This window comes from Thalia democratica, chromosome 9 (genome assembly GCF_965202585.1).
Source record: "Thalia democratica chromosome 9, ktThaDemo2.hap1.1, whole genome shotgun sequence".
NCBI classification, from domain to species: domain Eukaryota; kingdom Metazoa; phylum Chordata; class Thaliacea; order Salpida; family Salpidae; genus Thalia; species Thalia democratica.
This window is the reverse complement of record NC_139173.1, coordinates 21,585,931-21,607,486: the sequence shown is the minus strand read 5'-3', so window position 1 is coordinate 21,607,486 and position 21,556 is coordinate 21,585,931. Positions and strand designations below refer to the sequence as shown.

General features: G+C 28.4%; 1 protein-coding gene across 1 annotated transcript; it reads right to left on the bottom strand.

Moving 5' to 3' along the window:
- Positions 1–878: 878 nt before the first annotated feature.
- On the bottom strand, positions 879–15,635 carry LOC145843790 (uncharacterized). Its single transcript, XM_082951019.1, has 20 exons — positions 15,487–15,635; positions 14,075–14,224; positions 13,719–13,812; positions 13,404–13,545; positions 12,499–12,688; positions 11,787–11,968; positions 10,994–11,216; positions 10,490–10,688; positions 10,217–10,349; positions 9,478–9,604; positions 9,178–9,255; positions 8,523–8,975; positions 8,108–8,215; positions 7,887–8,045; positions 7,661–7,765; positions 7,051–7,188; positions 6,288–6,374; positions 5,586–5,669; positions 5,342–5,458; positions 879–2,914 (listed from the first exon to the last, which is right to left on the bottom strand). Exons 1-20 carry the CDS (start codon positions 15,586–15,588, stop codon positions 2,360–2,362), a joined length of 3,426 nt encoding a protein of 1,141 aa, XP_082807145.1. The 5' UTR covers positions 15,589–15,635; the 3' UTR covers positions 879–2,359.
- Positions 15,636–21,556: the final 5,921 nt, after the last annotated feature.

Sequence of the window (21,556 nt, the reverse complement as noted above, 5' to 3'; positions counted from 1 at the left end):
ATGTATGTAATTTACTTGAAAGTAGGAGTCATAAGTACTTGATTTTTTCTCTATATTCTTCTAACAAAATAATTTTTTTTGTTTAAGTTTTACCTCAGGGTCAAATATTCGATAGCAAGCTAAAATTAGTAAAATAGCAATATAAAAAGTAAAAATTTTATGACAGCCCAAAATTTTAAAATCGCCCCCTTTTCGCCCCCTTACTAGTTATCGCCCACCCTTTCGCCCCCTTACTAGTTATCGCCCCCCAACATACTAAAATCGCCCCCAGGGGGGCGATATCGCTCACTTTGGAAAACTCTGCGTTAGAAGTATAAAAAGTATACTGATAGAAAATTGAAAGTAAGTATAGAAATATACGCTACTTTTTTTCTACATTGTTGAAAATCAATTAAGGTCTTGGAACGGTTTTTTAATGTTATGATTGTAAAACTTTTATAGCACTTATTTAACTTTGTTGTTAATAATTACAATAATCCGTAGTACGGATTCCGTACGTTTTATAACACTAAAATACCGACAACACAAAGGTTCAATTTAATATTCATAGCACAAAACTTTAGTTCTTTATGAAAACTTAGAAGAATATAACAAAAGTTTTACCAGCTTGGTAACAAACAAAAATTTTATTTTATTGCTTTATTACTTATCAAAAACTAACTGAATTGAAAAGTTTACTTGAAGATGAGTTTATTTGATAACGTTTTAAACAATTTTTTGTTCAGGATAAAACTTAAAAACTAAAGTTGATAGTTTAAAATTTATTTTAGCTTAGTATTTCTACAGCATCTGCTGTAATTTCTAAACGAAAACATAAATAAAATCTGCTGAGTATCTTAAATATATAAAGTTAATTCGTGTTAAAACAAAGCAAGCGGCTAATACTTTAATTAATTAATTGCTGTAAATAAAAATAAACTTTTTGAAAACATAAGTTAAAATACTTTTAATAAACATTTATTTATACATTGTTTTAACAAGTAATATATCAATTTAAAAAAATGTAATTTCTCGAAAAAAAACAAACTAAAATTGATAAACGAGCTGCAAATTAATTTAAAAACACTTTTTAAACTCTATAAAAAACTAAGACAAAAAAATAATCATCGGTATAATACGGAAAATGATCAATAAACATTTATCACTATTGCTATGTAAATAATGTAAGTATATCAGTAAAGCTCCTTTACATTTGTTGAAAAACTTATGTATCATTTTATAACAAGTTTAAACGTCCTTTATTATATTTTGAGAAACATTAGACGAAAATTATATTATGGATAAGTAAACAAGTTATTTTAAACTTGTGTTTACATTTTGTTTGTAAAAAATCGGTCACAAAACTGTTTAAATTAAATGATTTAAAAAATTACGATCTCTTTAACCTTGTTTAGACAAGTAGTCTTTAAAACTGCGTGTACAAACGGTGACAACAAACCACAACAAACGATAACTCATTGAAAGTACTGTTGCAAATGTTAGCAGTAATTAACTTGGCTAACAACTTAACAAGCTTTAATTATATGTTAAGAATGAAACAGCGTTTAATTTTAAAAGGTACATACATATTTTGAAAGAATAAGTTTGAAGTATTGAATTTGATTTAATCTCTAAACATTGTTTTACTAGACTTTCTTTTAAACAATTTACATTTATAACAGAAGATTTTGTAAATCAATAGTAAAAAAAAAAAGTTTTTTAACATTTTTAACATTATTTTTACTTGATAAGTCAAATGTTATCAAAACTACTACAATCTAGTTAAAACACATTAAGTGTATAAACTTTTTAAAACATGAAAGATCTGAGTCTATCAATGTTAGTTATTTATTAAAATTATATTTTTTAAATTTGTTTAGCAGACTTTTTTGGAAAGTTCTATAAAGAAACTGACCTTTATGTTACTGTAGTCAGCAACAAGGAATGAATACAATTACTTACTAATGTATAGCATTCGATAAAAGACAAATTTTACATAATAAAAGTCAAAGTCAGTGGTAAAAAATTGTTTTTAGCTTCTTAAGTTTTGTCTTCTTTGATTTATAAAAACTAAAAATGTTAAAACTTGTTTGAAAAGTAAATGAAGTTACATAAAAAGAATTTTTGTTAAAAGAAAAAATGTTAAAGACCTAAATAGGTTCAAAACAAAAACGCACCCGTTCAAATTATTTTTGAATTCTAATTAATACGACTTAAAATTAAAAATAGTTTCAATGTTTATTAATAAGCTAACACAAATTAGTTCAAATAAGTTTTTGTAATATTAATTTTAACAATCAAAAACTTAATGAACTCACAATCAAACGTCACTAAATCTAAACATTTTAAATGTTTTCAGGGCAAAGTCAAAACCAACAAGTTAACTTTCATCGCTGGTGCTTCCCCGATATGCTGACCTCCACTTCCTCCTCGGCAGCTTCACCTCCTCCTCCTCCTCTTTTTCCTCCCTCTGCCTCGCCCGCATCCACGCCTGCCTCCTCGCGTTCATGTCCTGCGCGGGAGGAGGAGTCTGCTCAACTTCCTCCTCCTCCGAAGTGTCCGTCACCTCCACCACCTCGTACTCGTCGCTATCGTACTTTTGTCCTTCCTTGTAGTCGATTACGTCCGGTGACTCAGTTCTGGCGCCACCCGGCGGTTTTATTTCATTTGAGATTTTCTGCTTCATTTTGTTCGAGTCGTTTGCAGGCTTCAACGGCGGCGACGCGATTTCTTTTGATACTTTCCTCTGCATGGGGGTTCTTTTCGGTGTGGTCGGGGGCTTCACCACTATTGAGGAGGAGTAAGTCGGAGTTGCGCTTTTGGTGGATGCGGAAAAGTCGTGCTTTTTTGGTTTAGGGGTTTCTTTGGTGCTCGGGGTTTTTGTCGTTTCGTTGCACTTCGAAGATATGTTTATGCTCAGCTTTTTCGGGTTGGCCTTAAAGTTTTTCTAATAAGTTTATCATTAACAGTTAAATTACGCATAAAAATATAAGAGTAACTTTCAAATTTAGTTTGTATAATGAATAAAGAAAACGATATTTTATTATGAATAACAATAAAAAGTACTATAGCAAAAACATTAAGCACTTTAATTTGAGTTTTATCATTTTTTTGTTCTGTTCAACATTATTAAAAAAAAACTTGTAATTGACAAAGAACAACTTATGTTTGGAACAATCTATTTATCAAGACGTTTAACAATTTAAATATTAAACATAACATTTTCTTAACACTTTTCTAATCGTGTAAAAGTGGTTTTAATTGTCTTAAGAGAATTAGAAAGTTAAAAATAAAAACTATAAGTTTTGGTTACTTTATCATTTATCAAGTATTCAAGCAATACGGTATATAATTCAGCAAGCAATATAAGCAACAATTATATTTCCTAGTAAGTGTTTATTGTCCAGCACATAGTTTACATTAATTTGCTTTGAAACTTTGTTTGGAACTTGTTGATTAAAAAAATTATGAAAGTGTTTTACTTTAAAAAGATATAACAACGAACAATCTATTTTTCTTAAGTTACAATCACAAATTTCGATAATGCGCATAACAAAAGAATTTTTTGTTGACAGCGCAGATAACAGCCGAGCACTGTGACAAAACATCGGCATGTACAATTTCTCCTGGGAGAAAGCTTAAATTCGCCTGCGTCAATTACTATTACGTGTACTTGGTGTTTTATCAGCTTTTATGACGTCATTCGCTAAATAGCAGAAACGAAGGAAGGAAAGAGTGGTTTTAGTGCATTTATGTATAGTAACTGCCATTTGAACAAAATGGTACTTTTACAAAATTAGTATCGATGAAATGTTAAAGTTAAATAATTTATCTAATCATTGCAGTTTTTATTAATGTGGCTTAAGTCGTTTATTCGCTTTTTCAAAGTCTAAAGGCACTCAATTTTTTTAACAACAAAAAAAGTAATTTCATTATTGACAGTTTTAAAAGGGTACAAGAGTTTTTATGACCTCTAAAAAAACAGTTAAAACTTTTGATCTAATTTTAATTTATTCTGAACTTGCATTGACATTTAAAATTTGAATATTGAAAAAAGTGTTGATTGATACTAATACAAAGGCTTTTTCAGTGTAAAGCGTTTTAACTTTTTTGTTTTCGTATTTTTGAAATTTCTCAAATACAAAATACAAGACTAAAGCTGTAAATCTAACTATTGTTTTATACATTAATTATTTTAAGATATCAATAATTCTTGCTTTTTTTTTCTATGAATAATAGAAAATAATAAAAATAAATATTGAAAAGCTATAACAATCCTTTTTTCAACTAAAAAAAAATCTTAGTTATACAAGTTTTAGAGTTTTATTTGTTTATACAAGTTTGTTAAAGTGTTTAGTTAAAAAATGGTTTGACTTTAAATGATAAGAAGACAATAATGTCAAACAAAAAAAAGCACTTAGTATGAATGTAATACCATAATATTATAAATAAGTTAATTATCAAACTGAAATGATTTTAAAATGTGTTTAAATAATTCCTTTGTAAATTAAGTACACTTTAGTATAGTGGCCTCAAAGATGAAAGTGTTTTTAAATATAAAAAACAACAAACATAAAGGTAGAGTTCTGTACTTTAACTATTTGTTTTAGATTAACAAAAATTTCTTAATTAACACTTTTAAGGAGTTCAGTAACACTATGTAAACTCTCGATTTTGCGTTTTTTTGTTTTTTTTTTATTTTTGTTAAATTCAGTCAAACATACTTTCTCTATTTTAAAGTTGCTAAACAACTATTTTAAATACATACTTGAATCATACATATATTCATAAAGTGGTTAAAAAAAATTTCAGTAATTTTGTTTTGAAAACAAACTCAGCTAAAATAATAGTGCACATAGCTTTTTTATAATTCTTTGCATCCAACAATACTTAATTCTAGAAATAAATTTATATGATTTGACGATATTAGTCAATACTATAGTTGTACTATTAAGTTGGTTTCATTATTATGTATCACTGTACTTAACTCTATTCGTAATTGTTTTTCAAAAATTTCAAAAGTCCATGCATAACAAAAATAATTTACTATATTTTCAGTTACATTGTTTTAATTATTTTTTAACAAATTTTGCAATTACTAAACTTTATGTTTGTAATGTTTGGTTTTAAAGGCTTTAAGCTTTAAGGTCTTTGAATAAATTTTTTTATAATTTTTTTGAAAAATGTTTCAATTTTTAATTTCTAAACTATATAAAGATTATAAAACAATCATGTGATTTATGTTTATAAAATTTCTTAAAATTAGATTAAAGTTAAACTTAAAATTTTAAAGCCAGTTACTTTTATTACCACACTTACACTTGTATGTATTATAACATAGCCTTTAGATAAACATACTTACTTTTTCAGTTTTAGCGGGAATGGAAACGGGAAAAGTTGTGGTCTTAGGAGCAGTCACGGTGTTTCTTTCATAAGTGCCATCAAATAGCGTTGGCTCATCAATAAGCTTGTTATTTTTCTGTACAGTATATAAAACTCGTTTAAAAGTATTTTCGATAAAAAAACATTGTTTTTCTTTTTATTTCAATGTATGAGTAAAGTATAGTAAAAAGTTTGTTTTGTACTAATAATCCTTTTTGTTATACCTTGTAAGTTTTAGTAGGACCCCTTCGTCTTGGTGTTTCCTTTTTTTCAATTTCCTCGATGCTAGTTTTTCTACCTTTTTTAACCTGAAAAAAGAAAGCTATAAAAAGAAGAAGTGACGAGTTATTAAATTAAAAAAAGTTATTATCGTAATAAAGTTTAATTTTAGTTAAAAAGTAGTCGTTAAAAATTAAAATATAATCAGTTACTTTCTCATAGAAAAAAATAGTTATTTTGTGTTCAGATGAAATAAAGTACAAAAATTATTTGAATTAAAATTTAACAAAAAACTTCACTATATCTTGACATTAAGATTATACATACATACAGAATATTTATCTGGTTATATTCTATACAAAAATAATTACTTGATATAGAAATTAATACAATCTAAACAAAATTTTTAAAAGTTACTTCTGCCTGGTTGTAACAGTTAATGTTTTGTTTGTTAAATTATTATTTAGACACAAAACATTAATTTGTACTTATGACTTACAAGTTTGAAAATAAAACCATGTTTTTATATATAGCTTATAAAAACTTAAGTTTTAATAGCATAAATAATAGGTAAAAAAATTATATATAGCTTGAAAAACCAGACCATGAAAAGCATAAATTTAGAGGCTTTAGAAGATATTTTTTTAAATTACAAAAGCTAATAGTCACCAAAATACTTTATGTTTTCAACTTTAACAAAAACTTACTTTTTCTGGTAAAATTTTAGGTGATGCCTCTTTAGAAATAGATCTGTGAACTTTTGTTTTTGCAACTACAGGAACGTTTTCTTGGAACTAAAAATAAAATCAATTTACTAACATAGACACAAACTATTACTTTTTTTAATAAATAAATGTTATACTTCGTCTAATTATATAAACTTTATTTTGCCATTTTTATTGTCAAAAGTTTCGATACAAACCTACAAGCACTGAATATTAGTCTTAAAACTAGTGCAATAAAGTTTACTGTAAATTTCGTTTAAAAGTCTTATAAAAATTTTATATGTACTTACATAATTGTTATAAAAAATAATTTTGAAAAACTGTTTATATATAATTTGATTCTAAAACCTAATATTAAATATTTTCTATACCATAGTTTTAAACGATACAAATTTATTTTCAGAAATAAAGTATCATAAATCATTAGCTTTACAACTTGCTTAAATTACGCTATTTTTCAATCTAAACATAATGTGGTAGTTTTACGACCAAACTTTTTTATGTAATTTTCAGGGAAAACCTTCAAAATCTTAGTAACAGTTTTATTCTAACAACAAAAAATATTATAAATAAGTTGTAAAAGACTGATCATTGAAAATATCTACTTAAAAATATTTAAAGAGAATTTATGAAGCACTGTTACATCTATTTTTTTAGAGTCAATTTTATATGCGATATAGATAGTATATATATATACTAATATATAGTATTAGTGAAAAAAATTATTGTGACGCGGTTAACGTACTTTAGCTTTCAAAGCGATTGGTGTGGTAGGAGACTTTGGAGTGCTTGGATTGTTTAGATGATGATTTTCGTTTGTTTCTGGTGTTTCTGGTATTGCTGTTGGCGATAAAAGCAAGTTTGGTTTCGATTTTCTTTTTACCTTTAAAATTATATATTATGTTACTAACTTTTTTTTTCAAATAATTTAACCAAAACAATAGCAGTCTGTTTGTCTATGATTAAAAACAAATGTAATAATATTGTTTAATTAACTTCAAAGCTTGATTTCATTTATTGTAGTAAATTAAATGACTGGAGAGTCTGTAGTTGTTCTTTAAAAATATCATTAAGAAAAATTACGGTTTATAAGAAATCAGTTTCAAACTTTATAACAAATTTTTAAAATGAAAGCTTTTTCTAGAGTTTTAATAAACATTATAAATCATTGAAAACTTAAAAAACCAACAAAATTAAACTTTTAGAAGTTTGTACATTATTTTTTTCTAGAAAACATAAGGAGTAATTTGGAAAATGCACCGGTAGTTTTGTGCAAGTGTAACTTGATTAACAATTAATAACTACATTAATGCATACGCTTTTTTTTAAATATATTTTTGAATATTTTTTCTTACTTCTTTAAGCTTTGGTCTTGAACTTGTGTCTCTAATCGAATCAAGTAAAGTTGCTCTAGAAACTTCTGTACTAGGCTTCTTCTTAGAAGTCTTCTTCTTTTCAACCTTTTTCAAAAACACAACTACAATTTAGACATACGTAATAGTTTTTTAACTTGTTTGTATAAGTTTTGTAGTTATTAATAAAAGTGAGTCAGGCTTAAAGAAACTATCTTGTTAAACAAACTTTTTTGTTTTTCGGTTCATCTTGGAACATTTTGCTTTGCTCTCTGACGTCTTTGTAGGCCGGAATAAAAGTTTTCTTCTGAACCAAATGCTCTTTATCATCTTGACCAACTTCCTTTTTCTCAGGCATGTACCAATGCATACAAGACTTTCTTTTCACCTTGGTTTGTTAGCATTTATTAGCTTCGGTTACTTGTTTTCAAAATACTCAAAGTAAATTACCTTGTTAAGGTAGTTTCTTCCCTTAGGTGGATTTTTTATTGAGTCCAAAAGTTGACCGCGAAGATTCTCCTTTTTGTAGTTTTTCTTGGAATGTTTTTTATTCTGTTTCTGCAGTTTACACTCGTTTATTTTATGAAAAAATTAAAAACTTTTATTTGTTAATTAAACTACTTTATGATATTTTTATTTTAGTATATAAGAAAAAAACTACAAATAATTGAAAACTCACTTCAGCTTTTTTATTCAAAATACTTAGAAAACTTACTTATTTTTAAAAAAAACTTTTTTATATTGTTTCTGCAATTTACACTTATTTATTAAAAAACAAAAAATGTTATCTGTTTTCTAAAGTACTTTATGATATTTTCCTTTTAGTAATTAAGAAATAAAAAACTACAAATAATTGAAAACTCACTTCCACTTTTTTGCTCGATTCTTCGATTCTCGCGGCAGGAGGACTTTGAACAACGGGTGGGGGTGGAGGCACTGGAACACTTGGAGCTGATTGGCTGTCAGCTTGCTGTTGTTCTTTTTCCCTCTGTTGCTGTCTCAGCAGTTTCTGTCGGCAGTACTCTTCCATTTCCTTCTGTTTCTGCTGCTGCTTCAGGATCTGCTGCTGCCGCTGCTCTTCCAACGCTTTCATTTTTCTTTGCTGCTCCAAAATTTGCTGCTGCCTTTGCTGCTCCAACAGCTGCAACCTCCTTTGTTCTTCCGTCGCGCGTTCTTGCTCCTGAACGTTTCCAGGGAAGCTCATCTCTCTCGAGTTTTGGGTTTTGTACTTTCTCGCGACTTGCTCCTGCGCCATCTTTGCTGCGAACCAGTTTTTCAGCAGTTCTATTTCGTGCGGCTTTATGTCCCCAAGAACTTCCTGTCAGTGTTTGTATTTCATATTTGTTAAAATTTTAAACGCACTTTGATTATCTATTTGGCTAATCTAAATTATTCATTTTGATTTCAATATTTTAACCATTAAACAGAATTAGAAAACATGAATTTCTATAAAATAGGACCGCATACAATTTTTGCAATTAAAAAATAATGTTTAAAGTGCACTAATTTTGTTTTCTTACCCGCACATCAATTTGCTCCGGTTTCCTCTGTCTTTTTTCCACCGACTTCTGCTTCCTGAGATATCCGCCGTTGTTGACCTGAATGTTTTAAAAGATATTAATATAAACTTTTTAACTTTTAGTTTGAGGATAATAATTAACAAGTTAAGTTTTACGCGCTAAACCATACTAAATAATAATACTAGTGCAAATTATATATTTAAATAAGTTCTTTACATCACAGTGAATTAAGCAAAGTTTTTTAGTTAAGACAATTAACTATAGTGCTAAAACATAACAGAATTATACATTTTAACTAACATGGCCCCGCATGCGTTGTTCCTGGACTCGCTTCTTTCTCACAATGTCCATGTTCTTCGTCAGGCAGTTCGCTGCGCTCATTCGAAACCCTGGGTTTCCGAACTGGTATCCGAATCTTATTATTGATCTGTTATGTATTTTAAAGTTAAATTAAGTTTTTTGAAAGTGGTAAAGTTGTAACTGGTTTCTCTTTGTTTAAACAGTTTTCGAAAACATTAGATATTCGGTTTTTATTTATTTAATGTTTTTCTATCAATGCTATACGTAGTTTTGAAAAAAATAAAAACATTAGTCTAATTTTTACAAAATTTAAAAAAAAATACTTAAACAAGCGACATAAGCACTTTCAAAAACGAAAGGAAAAGTATATTAAATCGTTATTATACATTTGTTAAAAACATTAGAAATTATTAACATTTTTTTAAATTTAGCTATATTTCATTTAGACATTTGGAAGGGAATTAAAATGCTTAATCTAAAAACTTTTGTTTTTAATTGAAAGTAGAATTTTTTTAAACTGGCTTACTCTTAAATTTTGTTAATTTTCGTTACAAACTTAAAAAATGTTATTACTCCACTAACTATGAATTACTTAATAAAAAAATATTTTTTTGTTTTTTTTTATCACTCAACTGGAAACAGTTTAAGGACTTTCTGACTTTTAAAGCCTTTAAACAAATAGCAAGCACTAGTTTTACGAAAGTTGTTATTTTTTTATACCAAGCCGCTTTTAACTAACTTGTTTTCATTTAAAATTCTCACAAACTCTTCTTCCACCCTTGCTCCAAAAATGTGTCTCTGGTTGTCGATGCGCAGCTCCTGCAGACATCTGCACTTCTTCGTGTTGTACATAATTCTTAGTGCACCGTTGCCTAACAAAACATATAGTTCAAAAATAAGTAGAACATTTTTTAACTTTAATAAGTTTTAATTTAATAAACTTATATGGTGTTAGATATAACATGCTAGTTGTTCTTAAGAATTTTTAGAACACTTTACTTAAAAAAAGCACCTGTTATGAAATTAGATTCAACGTTTAGTTTTTGCAAAGTTCGGTTTTTAGCAAGCATTTTAGCCAGAGTTCTCGCCGAACGATCCTGCAAGTTCGTGTTGGCTAGATTGAGACTCGTTACATTGGTGTTTGCTTCCATAGCAGCAGCTAGTTCTTCAAACGTTTCCATGGGTACGTTTTGAATGTTGTTGAGGTTCACCTTGAAGAAAATGCATAAGTATGTGTATGTAGTTGAAAAGAATACTGTAGATTAAAATAAGATTATAAATATAAGTATGAGGTAAGCAGCTCGTATGTGAACAATATACCAATTTGAATGTCTTAGAATTTCAGTAAACTACATAAGTAAGGTAAATACACGTTTTTGTGCTTAGTCATCTTAAGTTTTTCTAATTAAATACCTTAAAATTTATTTAAGTAAAAATTATGTCAATAAGATAAGTTGTGTTTCTATTGTATTTAGTTATTAATTGAGAGTAACAAATACAAAAAAACAGTTCAAACTTCTTTTAAAGTGGGGTCGTTTTTCCAAACACGCCTCACAATGTCCTCCACTCCCTTGGAACTGTCGGAGTTTTCATCGATCACTTCGAACTTGCCCGTTTTCATGTTGAACACCGGCTTTCCCTTCGTGCTCAGCTTCTCTCGCGTGAACTGCTCTCTCCTCCTGTTCATTCGCGCGACGATCATTTCTTCTTTGTTGATGTAATCGTCTGAACTGTCTGACCTTTGTTTAAAAATAGATTTTTTTAAAGTGTGTTTGTTTTGAATAGTATCTGAAACGTGTGTTAAATTTTTGAAAAATGACACACTTTAGTAACAGTTGATTAAACCAAACTGAAAATATTCTAAAGCATGCGTGTTAAAAAAAATTCCTATGATAAAAAATACGTGATAAATAAATTATAAGTCAGTAAAATTGACTTATACGACAGATGTTGCAATACTTAGTTGTCATAAAAAGTCAGAAAATAACTCAAACTACTTTAACTACATTAAAACTTTTTAAAAATATGCTAATTCATAAGAAGTCATTATTAAAAAAAAATAAAAATATGTTATTATCTTCAACTTTATTTGGTAATTAAAAAAAACTTTTGTGTTATAGACCAACGCTACATTGTTCAAAATGCAGCAAATTAGTGTAGCCAATTAGTTAACACAACTTTAATTTACCACGTAACTTCACTTCATTACATAAATAATAATTTATGGAACTACTTGATATAACTTACTTAAACACCGTTACCGATTTTAATGTGAGTAAATAAAATGTAACAACTGTAATTTTTCTTACCATGAGTCTTCAGAGTATCCTTCGTTCTGTTCCTGGACGGCGTTCTGCTGTTGATGCCTCTGAGGGTGGCTCTTCGCCAGACTCATCTCGTCTTCCTGGCGCTGCGCCGCTCCCGAAGTCACGTGCTTGTAATCGACGCCGGAAAGAACGTCGGACATCGAAGTCGGCTCTTTCGTTTTCACCTGTGATCGATTGTACGGCAGATTTTAAAGATTTTTTTGACTATAGGAAGTCAACAGTTTAGAAAACTTTCGTATCATTTTGATATCTATCAAGTAATTTATTGACATTTTTCTTATAAATACGTTGAAAACTATAATAATTACTTAATAGAAAATTTTTTGAGGTTTTATTAAAAAAGTTTTCAACCATAAAAAAACTTGGCAAAAATTCTATCTTAGAATAAGAAACCGTAAAAAATCATTAAGCTGTATCGCGACAACAAAATTCTTCTTTATATTTGAAACAAAAGCAACTAATTTAAATACGTTAAAAAAATGTATAAAAACAATTTAGTTTCTTGAGTCGAGACATGGTGTTGTTGACCTCGTTTTTATAAGCGCGTAAAGAAGAACAAGCAAAATTAAACAATAATTTTCTTTAAACTTCGTTAACCTTTCATTATTAATTTAAAAGACACCTTATTAAATACGTATAGCAAAAAACTACCAAAACTGTAAAAAAGTCATAAATCGAAATAAAAACAATTTACTTTCTTGAGTCGAGACATGGTGTTGTGGACCTCGTTGGTGACGAAGTTCTCGTTCACGTTGTAGTCCCCGTTGTTGTCCTCCTTGGCGATCCTGCTCCTCCTCCTCAACGCCATCAACCCGCTGTTCCTCCGCCCCCCTCCGGCGTACCTCCGCGTCACCCCTCCGCTGTTCATCCTGTTCTTTCGCCGCCTGAAGAAAAACAGTTTGTTGATTTTTGCATTGTTTGTTATTTGTTTCGAAGCAAGAAACAAGTGCTTGCATTCAATTCTTAAAAATAGTACTAATAGAGGTGGTGCTTAAATCTTGTACATTTGAATCTTAAAAACGAATTCATTGAAATTTATAGATGTTTACAAATTACTAAGAAAAGTTTTCAGATTCTAAAAGCTGCTTAAAGCTCGTTGTGTTTATTGAAGTGGTTGCATAACAGTTTAAACACCTTTGGCTAAAAACTTTAGAAGCTAATTGATTAAACTAAAACAACGAATATAAAAGTTTTAGTAATTTGATGCAAATAGCTTAGAAGAAACTACGTTTGAAACTGCAACAACTGGCTTTTAACAAAAGTAAATTTTATAATTTAAACTGCTTGTTGTGAAAATTTTAAATTTTTAACAAACTAGCAGTTTTTGCTAAATGTTTCTCTTCTTATTTTTTTATTCATTTAACCATATATTTTAGATTGTAGAAAAACATTGTTTAGTTGTTTTGGAAATTCTAAAAAGAATAATATAAGTGCTGTGTATTAGGCTGTATTTAAAAACAATTATTTGAAAAAATATAGTTTATTTTTGAGTTACAATATTTATTCTATGTCAATTGGCCGTAAAACTCATTTCTTAGTAGATCTGTTAAAATTAGACGCTTCAAATTATAATTTAAAATAAAACAACAAAAGGCGAACTTTGTTTTGTGTTTTGCTTTATTTTCAATTTCGAGTTTCATTTTCTCCTGCTCATCGAGACTTTTCTGCCTGTTGAACTTTCTCGGGTCTACTTGGCGCAACTGAGGCATTTGCATGTACTGAGTAGCTTGTACCGGTTTTTCTGTATGATTTTTTTGTTCTATTTGTAAATATTAGCACTTAAAACAAATTAACAACCCTAACAAAATATTATTTGTTTAAGATCAATTTTAAGAAATACAGTGTTTTAATAATCGTATTTTACATCGTTTTGAAATAATGCTTATGTGATAAACTCTTAAAAGTATTGACAACCTTGTTGATAATATTGTGTTGGCTTTAGATTATAGTTTTTCACTTCATACGGTTTCTCCGGATACATTCTCACATAACTGTCTTGCGTATTTTCCTTTAAAAGTAAAAATGTTTTCAAATAAAAGTATTTTAGAATATTTTTTCAATACTTCTCTTTTTTCAAAGTTTTACTCTTTTTTAAAGTTTTATACTTGTATCAATTTAAAATTAAGCCAATAACTTTGAATAAAAAAGTATGTTGAATTAATGATGAAACAAAGAGTTTTTGAAAACTAATTGTAATTTAGTAAACTCTATCACTTGGATAAACTTTCAAGTCATAGCATAAAAAACTTTTATTAACTTATTAAACAAACTTTTTGCGTCGGATACTCCCGCTCTTCCCTCTCCTCGTCTTCTTCCGGGATGGTGAAGCTGGAATTGCGGTACCTGGATCCCCTCCTGTTCGGGTATTCGTGGTAACGATTGTGAGAAGGCTGGTTCAACACGTCCCTGTCAATTTCATCCTGAATAAAAGTTGAACATGTATAACGTCTCGTGTATAAAAAATAAAGTTTGATACTAAATGTTTATTTTAGCTTTAATAATAAACAATTATTTTATTTAGCATAAAATTTAGCTTAACATTAGCTCTATACTTTCTACTAGATTAATATTACGAAGTAAATTGTTCTTCCTAAATAAAGTAAAACATATTAATAGTTTACCATAACATAAAGCTTTGAAAAAATCACTTTTGAACAATTAAACTTTTATTTCCCGATACTTTCTATATTATAATAATTTATTCTTTTTTCTTTTTATAAACATTTAACAAAAAAAATATATTTATTTATGTAAAGGAAATCAGTATATAAAACAGGTAAAAATAAACTAAATAAAAACGCTGGATATTTATACAAAATTTTCTAAACAATATATTTAACATTAATAGTACTTACTGAAGTTATTTTTATGCCATCTTTAAAACTATTAGCAAACAAAAGAAAAGCTAAAAAATATTTGATTGCTTAAACAATAACTTTAATATTTTTTTAGTACAGTACAAGAATGATATAAAAGTTTTATATGGTAAGTTAGAAGACGTTTACCATTAACTAGGTTAATTTAGTACATTATTGCTCATAGTTTATGAACTTAATCTTAACCTGACTTTAAAAAACTTCAAATTTTATTTTAAATATTAATTTAAAATAAGCATTGTTACATTGTTAGAACGATAACATATATAAACTGAGAACTTTAATACTTTTCTAATTTACAATAAAGTGTTTGTTAATATTGGTTGTAATGATTTATATTTTTTATCAACAATTACAGTTATATGTTTTACAAAGAGAAAAAAATAAAATAAAAATATGTTAATAAACTTTTTATTCATATTAGTAAACAAACTGTAAGATAAAAATAAAAAAATTGAAACTTTATTTAACTTTAAAATTATATTATAAAGTAATAAAGCTACCGGAAAAATAAAAGTTATATGATTGTAATACAATAATGCTATTAAAATGTTTTCATAAGAAAAGAACTCTTTGCATTACTAAACTTCTGCTAAATTATTTTCTATGTAGCTTTATTTTTAATACATTAGTGTTGTGAAAACTAGTGAGAGAAAGCTTGAACTTTTTGTTCAATTGTTAAGAACAAACTGTTCAACTAGAACTGTATAAAAACATTGCGAAAAAAAAACTTGTGTTATAAAATAGTATGATAGATAAAATAAAAGAAAACAAAGCAATCTGGTTTAATAACGTTTGATCCATACCTCTAACTGTTCAAGTTCTTGAGCGGACAGACCTGACAGTATTTGATCTTCATCAATGTCTATGTACTGGCTCTCATCATCTTCATTGTAAATCAATGTCATTTGCACAACTTTATTTATCAACACTCATATATATTTAACTGAACAAATCAAAGCTAAGTAAACCATAAAAAAGTCAGAAAAAACATATAATAAAAATATTCTACTAAAAAAAATTTTACAAACTTAAACTTTAGCTGCTAATTAACGCTTCTCAGTAAAAATGACTTTTGTTTTATTTTTCAATAATCATGTTTGTTTGTCAACTGAACAAATCAAACTTAAATAACCATAAAAAACCAGTAAAAATTATATAAACCAAAGTTTGTAAAATAGATTGTTATAAACACAAATGTTAGCTACTAGTTGACACCTAGTAGAAGCCAAGTAATACACATACTTTACTAATCAATATTCTCATATTTAATTGAGCAAACCAAAACTTGGAAAACCAAAAACTTACGAAAAAAGAATTAATATAAAGTTAATAAATCTATAAACTTTAACGTTAGCTGCTAGTTGACGCTTCTAAGTAGAAGTAACACGCGAGGCCTGGATTTGTTCGCCGTTCTATTTATAAACAGTTGCGTCATCAGACAACCAGCCTGCATTTTTTCAATGATCATCCAACATTAGCTGCTTTCATTAATGCCACTATACTTGAAGTTCGCTTTGTTAACTGCTTAGAGAGCTTTATGCATACAACTTTGTTTGTATTTTTTTATGTTACATGTTTAACAGTTTAAGACTGAATGGCTTGAAAAACACTTGTCTCACTTTAAATACTTCGGGCATACACTCAACATAACATTTGATAATAAATACATTTTAGTCGAAATACACCATCATAAGTTTAAAAGGGTTCGCAAATGCACTTTAAAACGTTATTTTGTACCAAATATCTTGCATTGTACAAAAATACTAGCTTTTAAAATAATTTTAAAATTATGTATATAATAATACTATTTGTTCAGTATTATGCAAAAGTAGTTACAAAATACATAAAACTTTGTTTTTTCTTATTTTCTAATGTGCCTATTTTTTTTTCTAAGCATAGAACTAAAATTAAAGATGATATAAGATTGATCTCAAATAGCTTTAAAACTATCAATTTGAATAAATTTAAATTGTCCGACTCGCTGTTAACTTTTTAAACAAAACTTAAAAATAGTTTATACAGTAAAAAAAGTCATGAACATTTTATTAGTATAACTTAGTATATAAATATTTATACTTCTCTTGACTTTATTTTAGCTTTTTGATGGTCCTTCACAAACAGTAAAAAGTTTTAATCTAAATAAAAAGTGTCATCAGTTGTTTTTTGATTATGTTCACTACTGTTTTAGGTTCACCTAATTTGATGATAACATGCTAATAAAAAAATACTGTCAGTTTAAAATAAATTGTAGCTCTAAGTACTTTTTAATTTTTTCTTTGTAGCAAAGTTTAAAACAAATCTTAGAGATATTTCAACCTCTTTATAAATCAACTAGTTATACTACAATTTAAAAAAAGTTTATTTGTTAACTAAATTTCAAAACTTTTGGTAGCTTAAAAAACAATTTAGTCTTTCACAGTTAGGTTTCTCGATTATTTGTTTTTTAGGTTAAAGAGTTTATTTAATTTAACAATTAATACGAAGTTAAGTTTATAACAACAGAGCTACCTAGCGGTAAAAAATGAGTGGCCGCTTATTTAAACTAGTTTGCTTCCAAACTGCTGCACTTCTGTAGATCACTTTAAAATTCAAAAAAGACAGAAAACTGCTAAATTACTCTTTATACATTGATATGGTTTAACATTATGAAAAAACTTTAGTGTTAAAACGTTTGTGAAAGTACAAATAAACGAATAAAAAATAATACATAAAGTAGAATAACTTTTTTACATTCAAAATAATTGCTTACCAAAAATTAAGTTTTTAAAAAATCAAAAGATAGATTGCTTTTAGATAGCTTTTTTTTTTTTACTTTAATATTTTTAAGTGTGGTTGGTAGTTGTTTAATAGTTTTTGAAACGTTTAGATAACAATTATTTTTTTAAATAAAAGCTTTCTCAACAAAATAAATTGTATTTGAAAGATTTCAACAGCTTATTGTTTGAATCAAGCTTAGTAGCATAATAGTACTTTTTGTATTAAACAAAACTTTTTACACTTATCTAACCCAACAAAAACATTTAACGGCATTAGAAAATAGTCAAACAATTTTAAAGTTTGTAAAATACTAAACTTTGCAAAGTGGTATTTTTTTTATTTCAAATGGCTTAAATTAAAATGAAAATAAAATATTTTGCTAAACTTATAACTGCTATTTTCGTCTAAAATAACTTTAGTATTTTTTCAAAAATTCAATAGTTTATATACAATTTTATTGCTAAGATAAGTTCGTTGTTATAATGATTAACCGATTGTTAGTAGTACTGAACAGTCACAATTAATTTTTACAATACTATATATAGAAAAATAGCTTTTGTACACGTTTTTATATTCTAGTTTATATCTCCAAAGCTTTTTTAATTAATTTAAAGTTAGTTTAAAATTACACTAAGTTTAACAAATTAAAAAATATGTTTAGAAAATTTTATAAACTTTCATAGCGTATTTTAGTTTTGTTATAACTTAGAATTTTTTTTTTTGTAATCTTTACAGTTTGTATGAAATGTATAAAACTATGGTTTAAAATAAATTTATAATAAACTTACTTTCACTTTATAAGTTTCAATAATCATTAAACAACGACCAATTTTTTATATATTACATCCTGACTTGTTTTCTTACTTTATATACGATATTAAAAGCTTTATCCATAACTTTTTTTTTTTTTACCCATAACTAAATTAAAAGTAGACAAGTAGTTTTTATATTTAAAGCAAAAAGTTAAAACGCAATAACTTAAAGTTTTGTTGATAAGTAAATTTAATAAAATAGTTAGTTTCAAACAAGTTTTAACTGTATTTGTTAATGGCAACAGTTTTTTTATGCTTGTAAAAATGAATTATAAAAATTTTGACTGCTAATAAACTATTCTTAGTTTTTTTAAATTAATTACTGCCGAATATTACAGGTCTAATTTATTAAAATAACTTGTGTGCTTTAATGTTCCTTGACTATAACTAGCCATTTAGTAGCTATGATGTTTTTCAGTAGTTTTTGTAAACCTATATTACTTCTTTCAAATGTTTTAGTTTTTTTTATATTAAAAGATTACGGTTTTTTTATTTTAATAAAACTATCTATTTAATTATTTAGTTTATACAATTTTAATTCAAAAAATTAAATTCGACCAACAAGTGATAACCATTTGTAATATATAAAACAAAAAGCTTATAAATACACAAATAAAAGGGTAGTAACTTATTTAAAACTTAGTGTTTCTTTTTTTTCATTAAATTTTAACTTAAATACGAATGATATCATTTAAGTCGAAAAATTGCGTTTTTCAGCATAAAGACACAACTTTGAAAATAAATAAAAACTACAAAATTCATAAAAACACTTCGAGCGGAAAATTATCACATTTCCATAAACACAATCAAAAATTTAACTTTAAAAGCGCAAAAGTGAAATCAATTACCGTTGAGTCTAGTACACTTCAAATCAAACAAAAGCATCGAGCAAAGTATGCCAGACATCATAACCAATTTCGGGATCAACTCGTAACTTGGTGGCTGCCTCGCACTTCAAACTTGGTGGTTTATGATTGTTTTCATCCTGCAAGGAACGCGTTTCACAATCATACATCGAGCGATACAATTGAAGCTCGGAAGTTCAGTACTCGGCCAGCTGTCCCGCGTTGTGGTTAAGGGGATTCACCTCCTGGGGCGGCACGGGGGCTCCGAACTGAAAGCCCGCGTACTGAGAAATCGACTTCAGGTTGTCCACGGACGAGTAGCCGTTGCCGCCGACAGCGCCGCCCTGCGGATAGTAGTTTCCCGCGGTTTGCGCCTCCGGTCTGAACTGGTTGGAGTGGTGCCACGCGTAGTAGTTGTTTTGAAAGTCGTACGAAGCCCCGTTGTAGTAGTTCTTCAGCCGGTCGCACTCCCTGGTGTTCCAAGCCGCCACCGAGGAGTCTCCGTACCCCGGGTTGTTCGGAGCGGAGGAGTAGAACGGCTCCGCTGAAGGGTGCGGGTCCGGGGCGAAACCGGGTTGGAGCGGGTAGAAGTTAGGAACGCTGGAAGAAGTCGCACTCGGCGTTTGCTCACCGGCTTTCTTCGGCGTCTCGAAGGTCACTTTGACCGTGTAGTCGCTGTGGTTGTTTTTAGACGCAGAGTCCATTTTCTCAGCGTCGCAGTCTTTCTGCTGGTTCGAAGGGTTGCTCTGGTTGCTCGCAAAGTCGCTTTCTTCTTTTTTCGAGCTCGAAAGCTGATTTTTTGCGGAGTTGCAGCCGAACGAAACCTGGTCGCCGTGGTTCGCTTCGGCAGTTACTTTCTGCTCCTCGGCCGCCTTCCTGTCCTCTTCCTCGGCTATCTTCAGCGACTTCTCGCTCAGCGGCGTGTTCTCCCTCGACTCCGCATCCTCATTTTTTCCTCCCTCCTGCTTCTTCTCACCTCCCTGCTCGTGGTTGAGCTGAACGTCGGCTTCGTTGTTGCAGTCTGCCGTGTTGGAGGAGTACTGCGAAGCGCACTGGTCGTCCGACAAGTGACCGATGTCGTTGGAGAAGTTGGCGTCCTGTACGTCCGATGAAGAGCTCTGTGGTTGCTGCACTTGCTGCTGCCTCTTGTGCTTCATGCGGCGGTTCTGGAACCACACCTTCACTTGCCTGTTTGTATTATTGTTTGTTAATATTTAAGTAAAGTTAATCTCGTTTAAATTTACGTTTCCTTACTACAAAGTTTTAGTTTTTTGATTTTTGCGTCGGTTCTACGATTTTTGAATGAAATCAAAAATTTCGGAGTAGATTTTATAATTTTTTCTTACCTGCGTTTTTATTAGAACTTTAATTGTGTTTTAAAATGAAAAAGTAGATTAATTGATGCTTTAATTACTCTAAGCTAGTTTAAATTAAAATTTTTAGTCTAAAAAACAGGCTAAAATAATTCAATAAAGTTAAGACTATTTTTGTGTTTGAATAGAATATGTTATTTACGGTTAGAAATACGTTAGTTAGGCGCTTTTGATTAAGTTTATATACAAAACTTACGTAAAATTCAGTAAAAAGGAGAAAAATATAATGCTTCAAAATATTACGGCAGCAGAAACTTTTTTCTTTATTTATTGTTCTATAACCACAACCCACTTGCTTCATTCAAATAAGCTTTGAGTTATAACAATTTTTAGTTTTTAAGCAAACAAAATTTTATAATTATGTTAACCTAATATACTCATTTTATTTACTACTACAAGTTTTCAAAGAGTTTTAAGTATTGTTTTTCAGTTTTTAAAATACAAGCTTTCTGTATAGGCTTTTAATCAATAAACTATATCTAAGAAAAGTTAAGATATTATTCTATTAAAAAGCTCTAAAAATTCTCGCTGTATAAAAAGTTAAAACGTTTTTGTTACAAGTTAATAAAAATTTACTTTACTTACATGTTGAAAACTTTTACTATAGCTTTTTTAAAACCGCTCAACAGCATGAGAACTTTAAAAAGTGTGGACTTAGTTAACAATGTACTGAATTTAGTTTACAACTTTAAAATGTTTTAGTCAGTATAAAATAAAGTAAAACAGTTTTTTAATCGGTAATCAGTGTTAACAACAGTTTTTAGAACTGTAAAATATTAAAACTTTTATCTTTTTGTATTTCAAGGATATTTATATTTGTGAAAAATAAGTATAACTCTTTCATTTTTATTACAAGTGTTTTAAGAAAAAAATTCATTAATTAATACTGTTACTATCTAAAATAATTTTTTTCTCATTAATACTTATTAAGTCTCGATTTTGTAGAAAACGTATGCTCAATAATGTTTAGCTTAAAACATAAAACAATTTTCAAGCTTGATCAAATTAAAGCTTAAATTAAGCGCTTTTTTCTGTATAACCTATCGTACAAATTGCTATCAAATTTTTCAGTATAAAAGGTAAGTT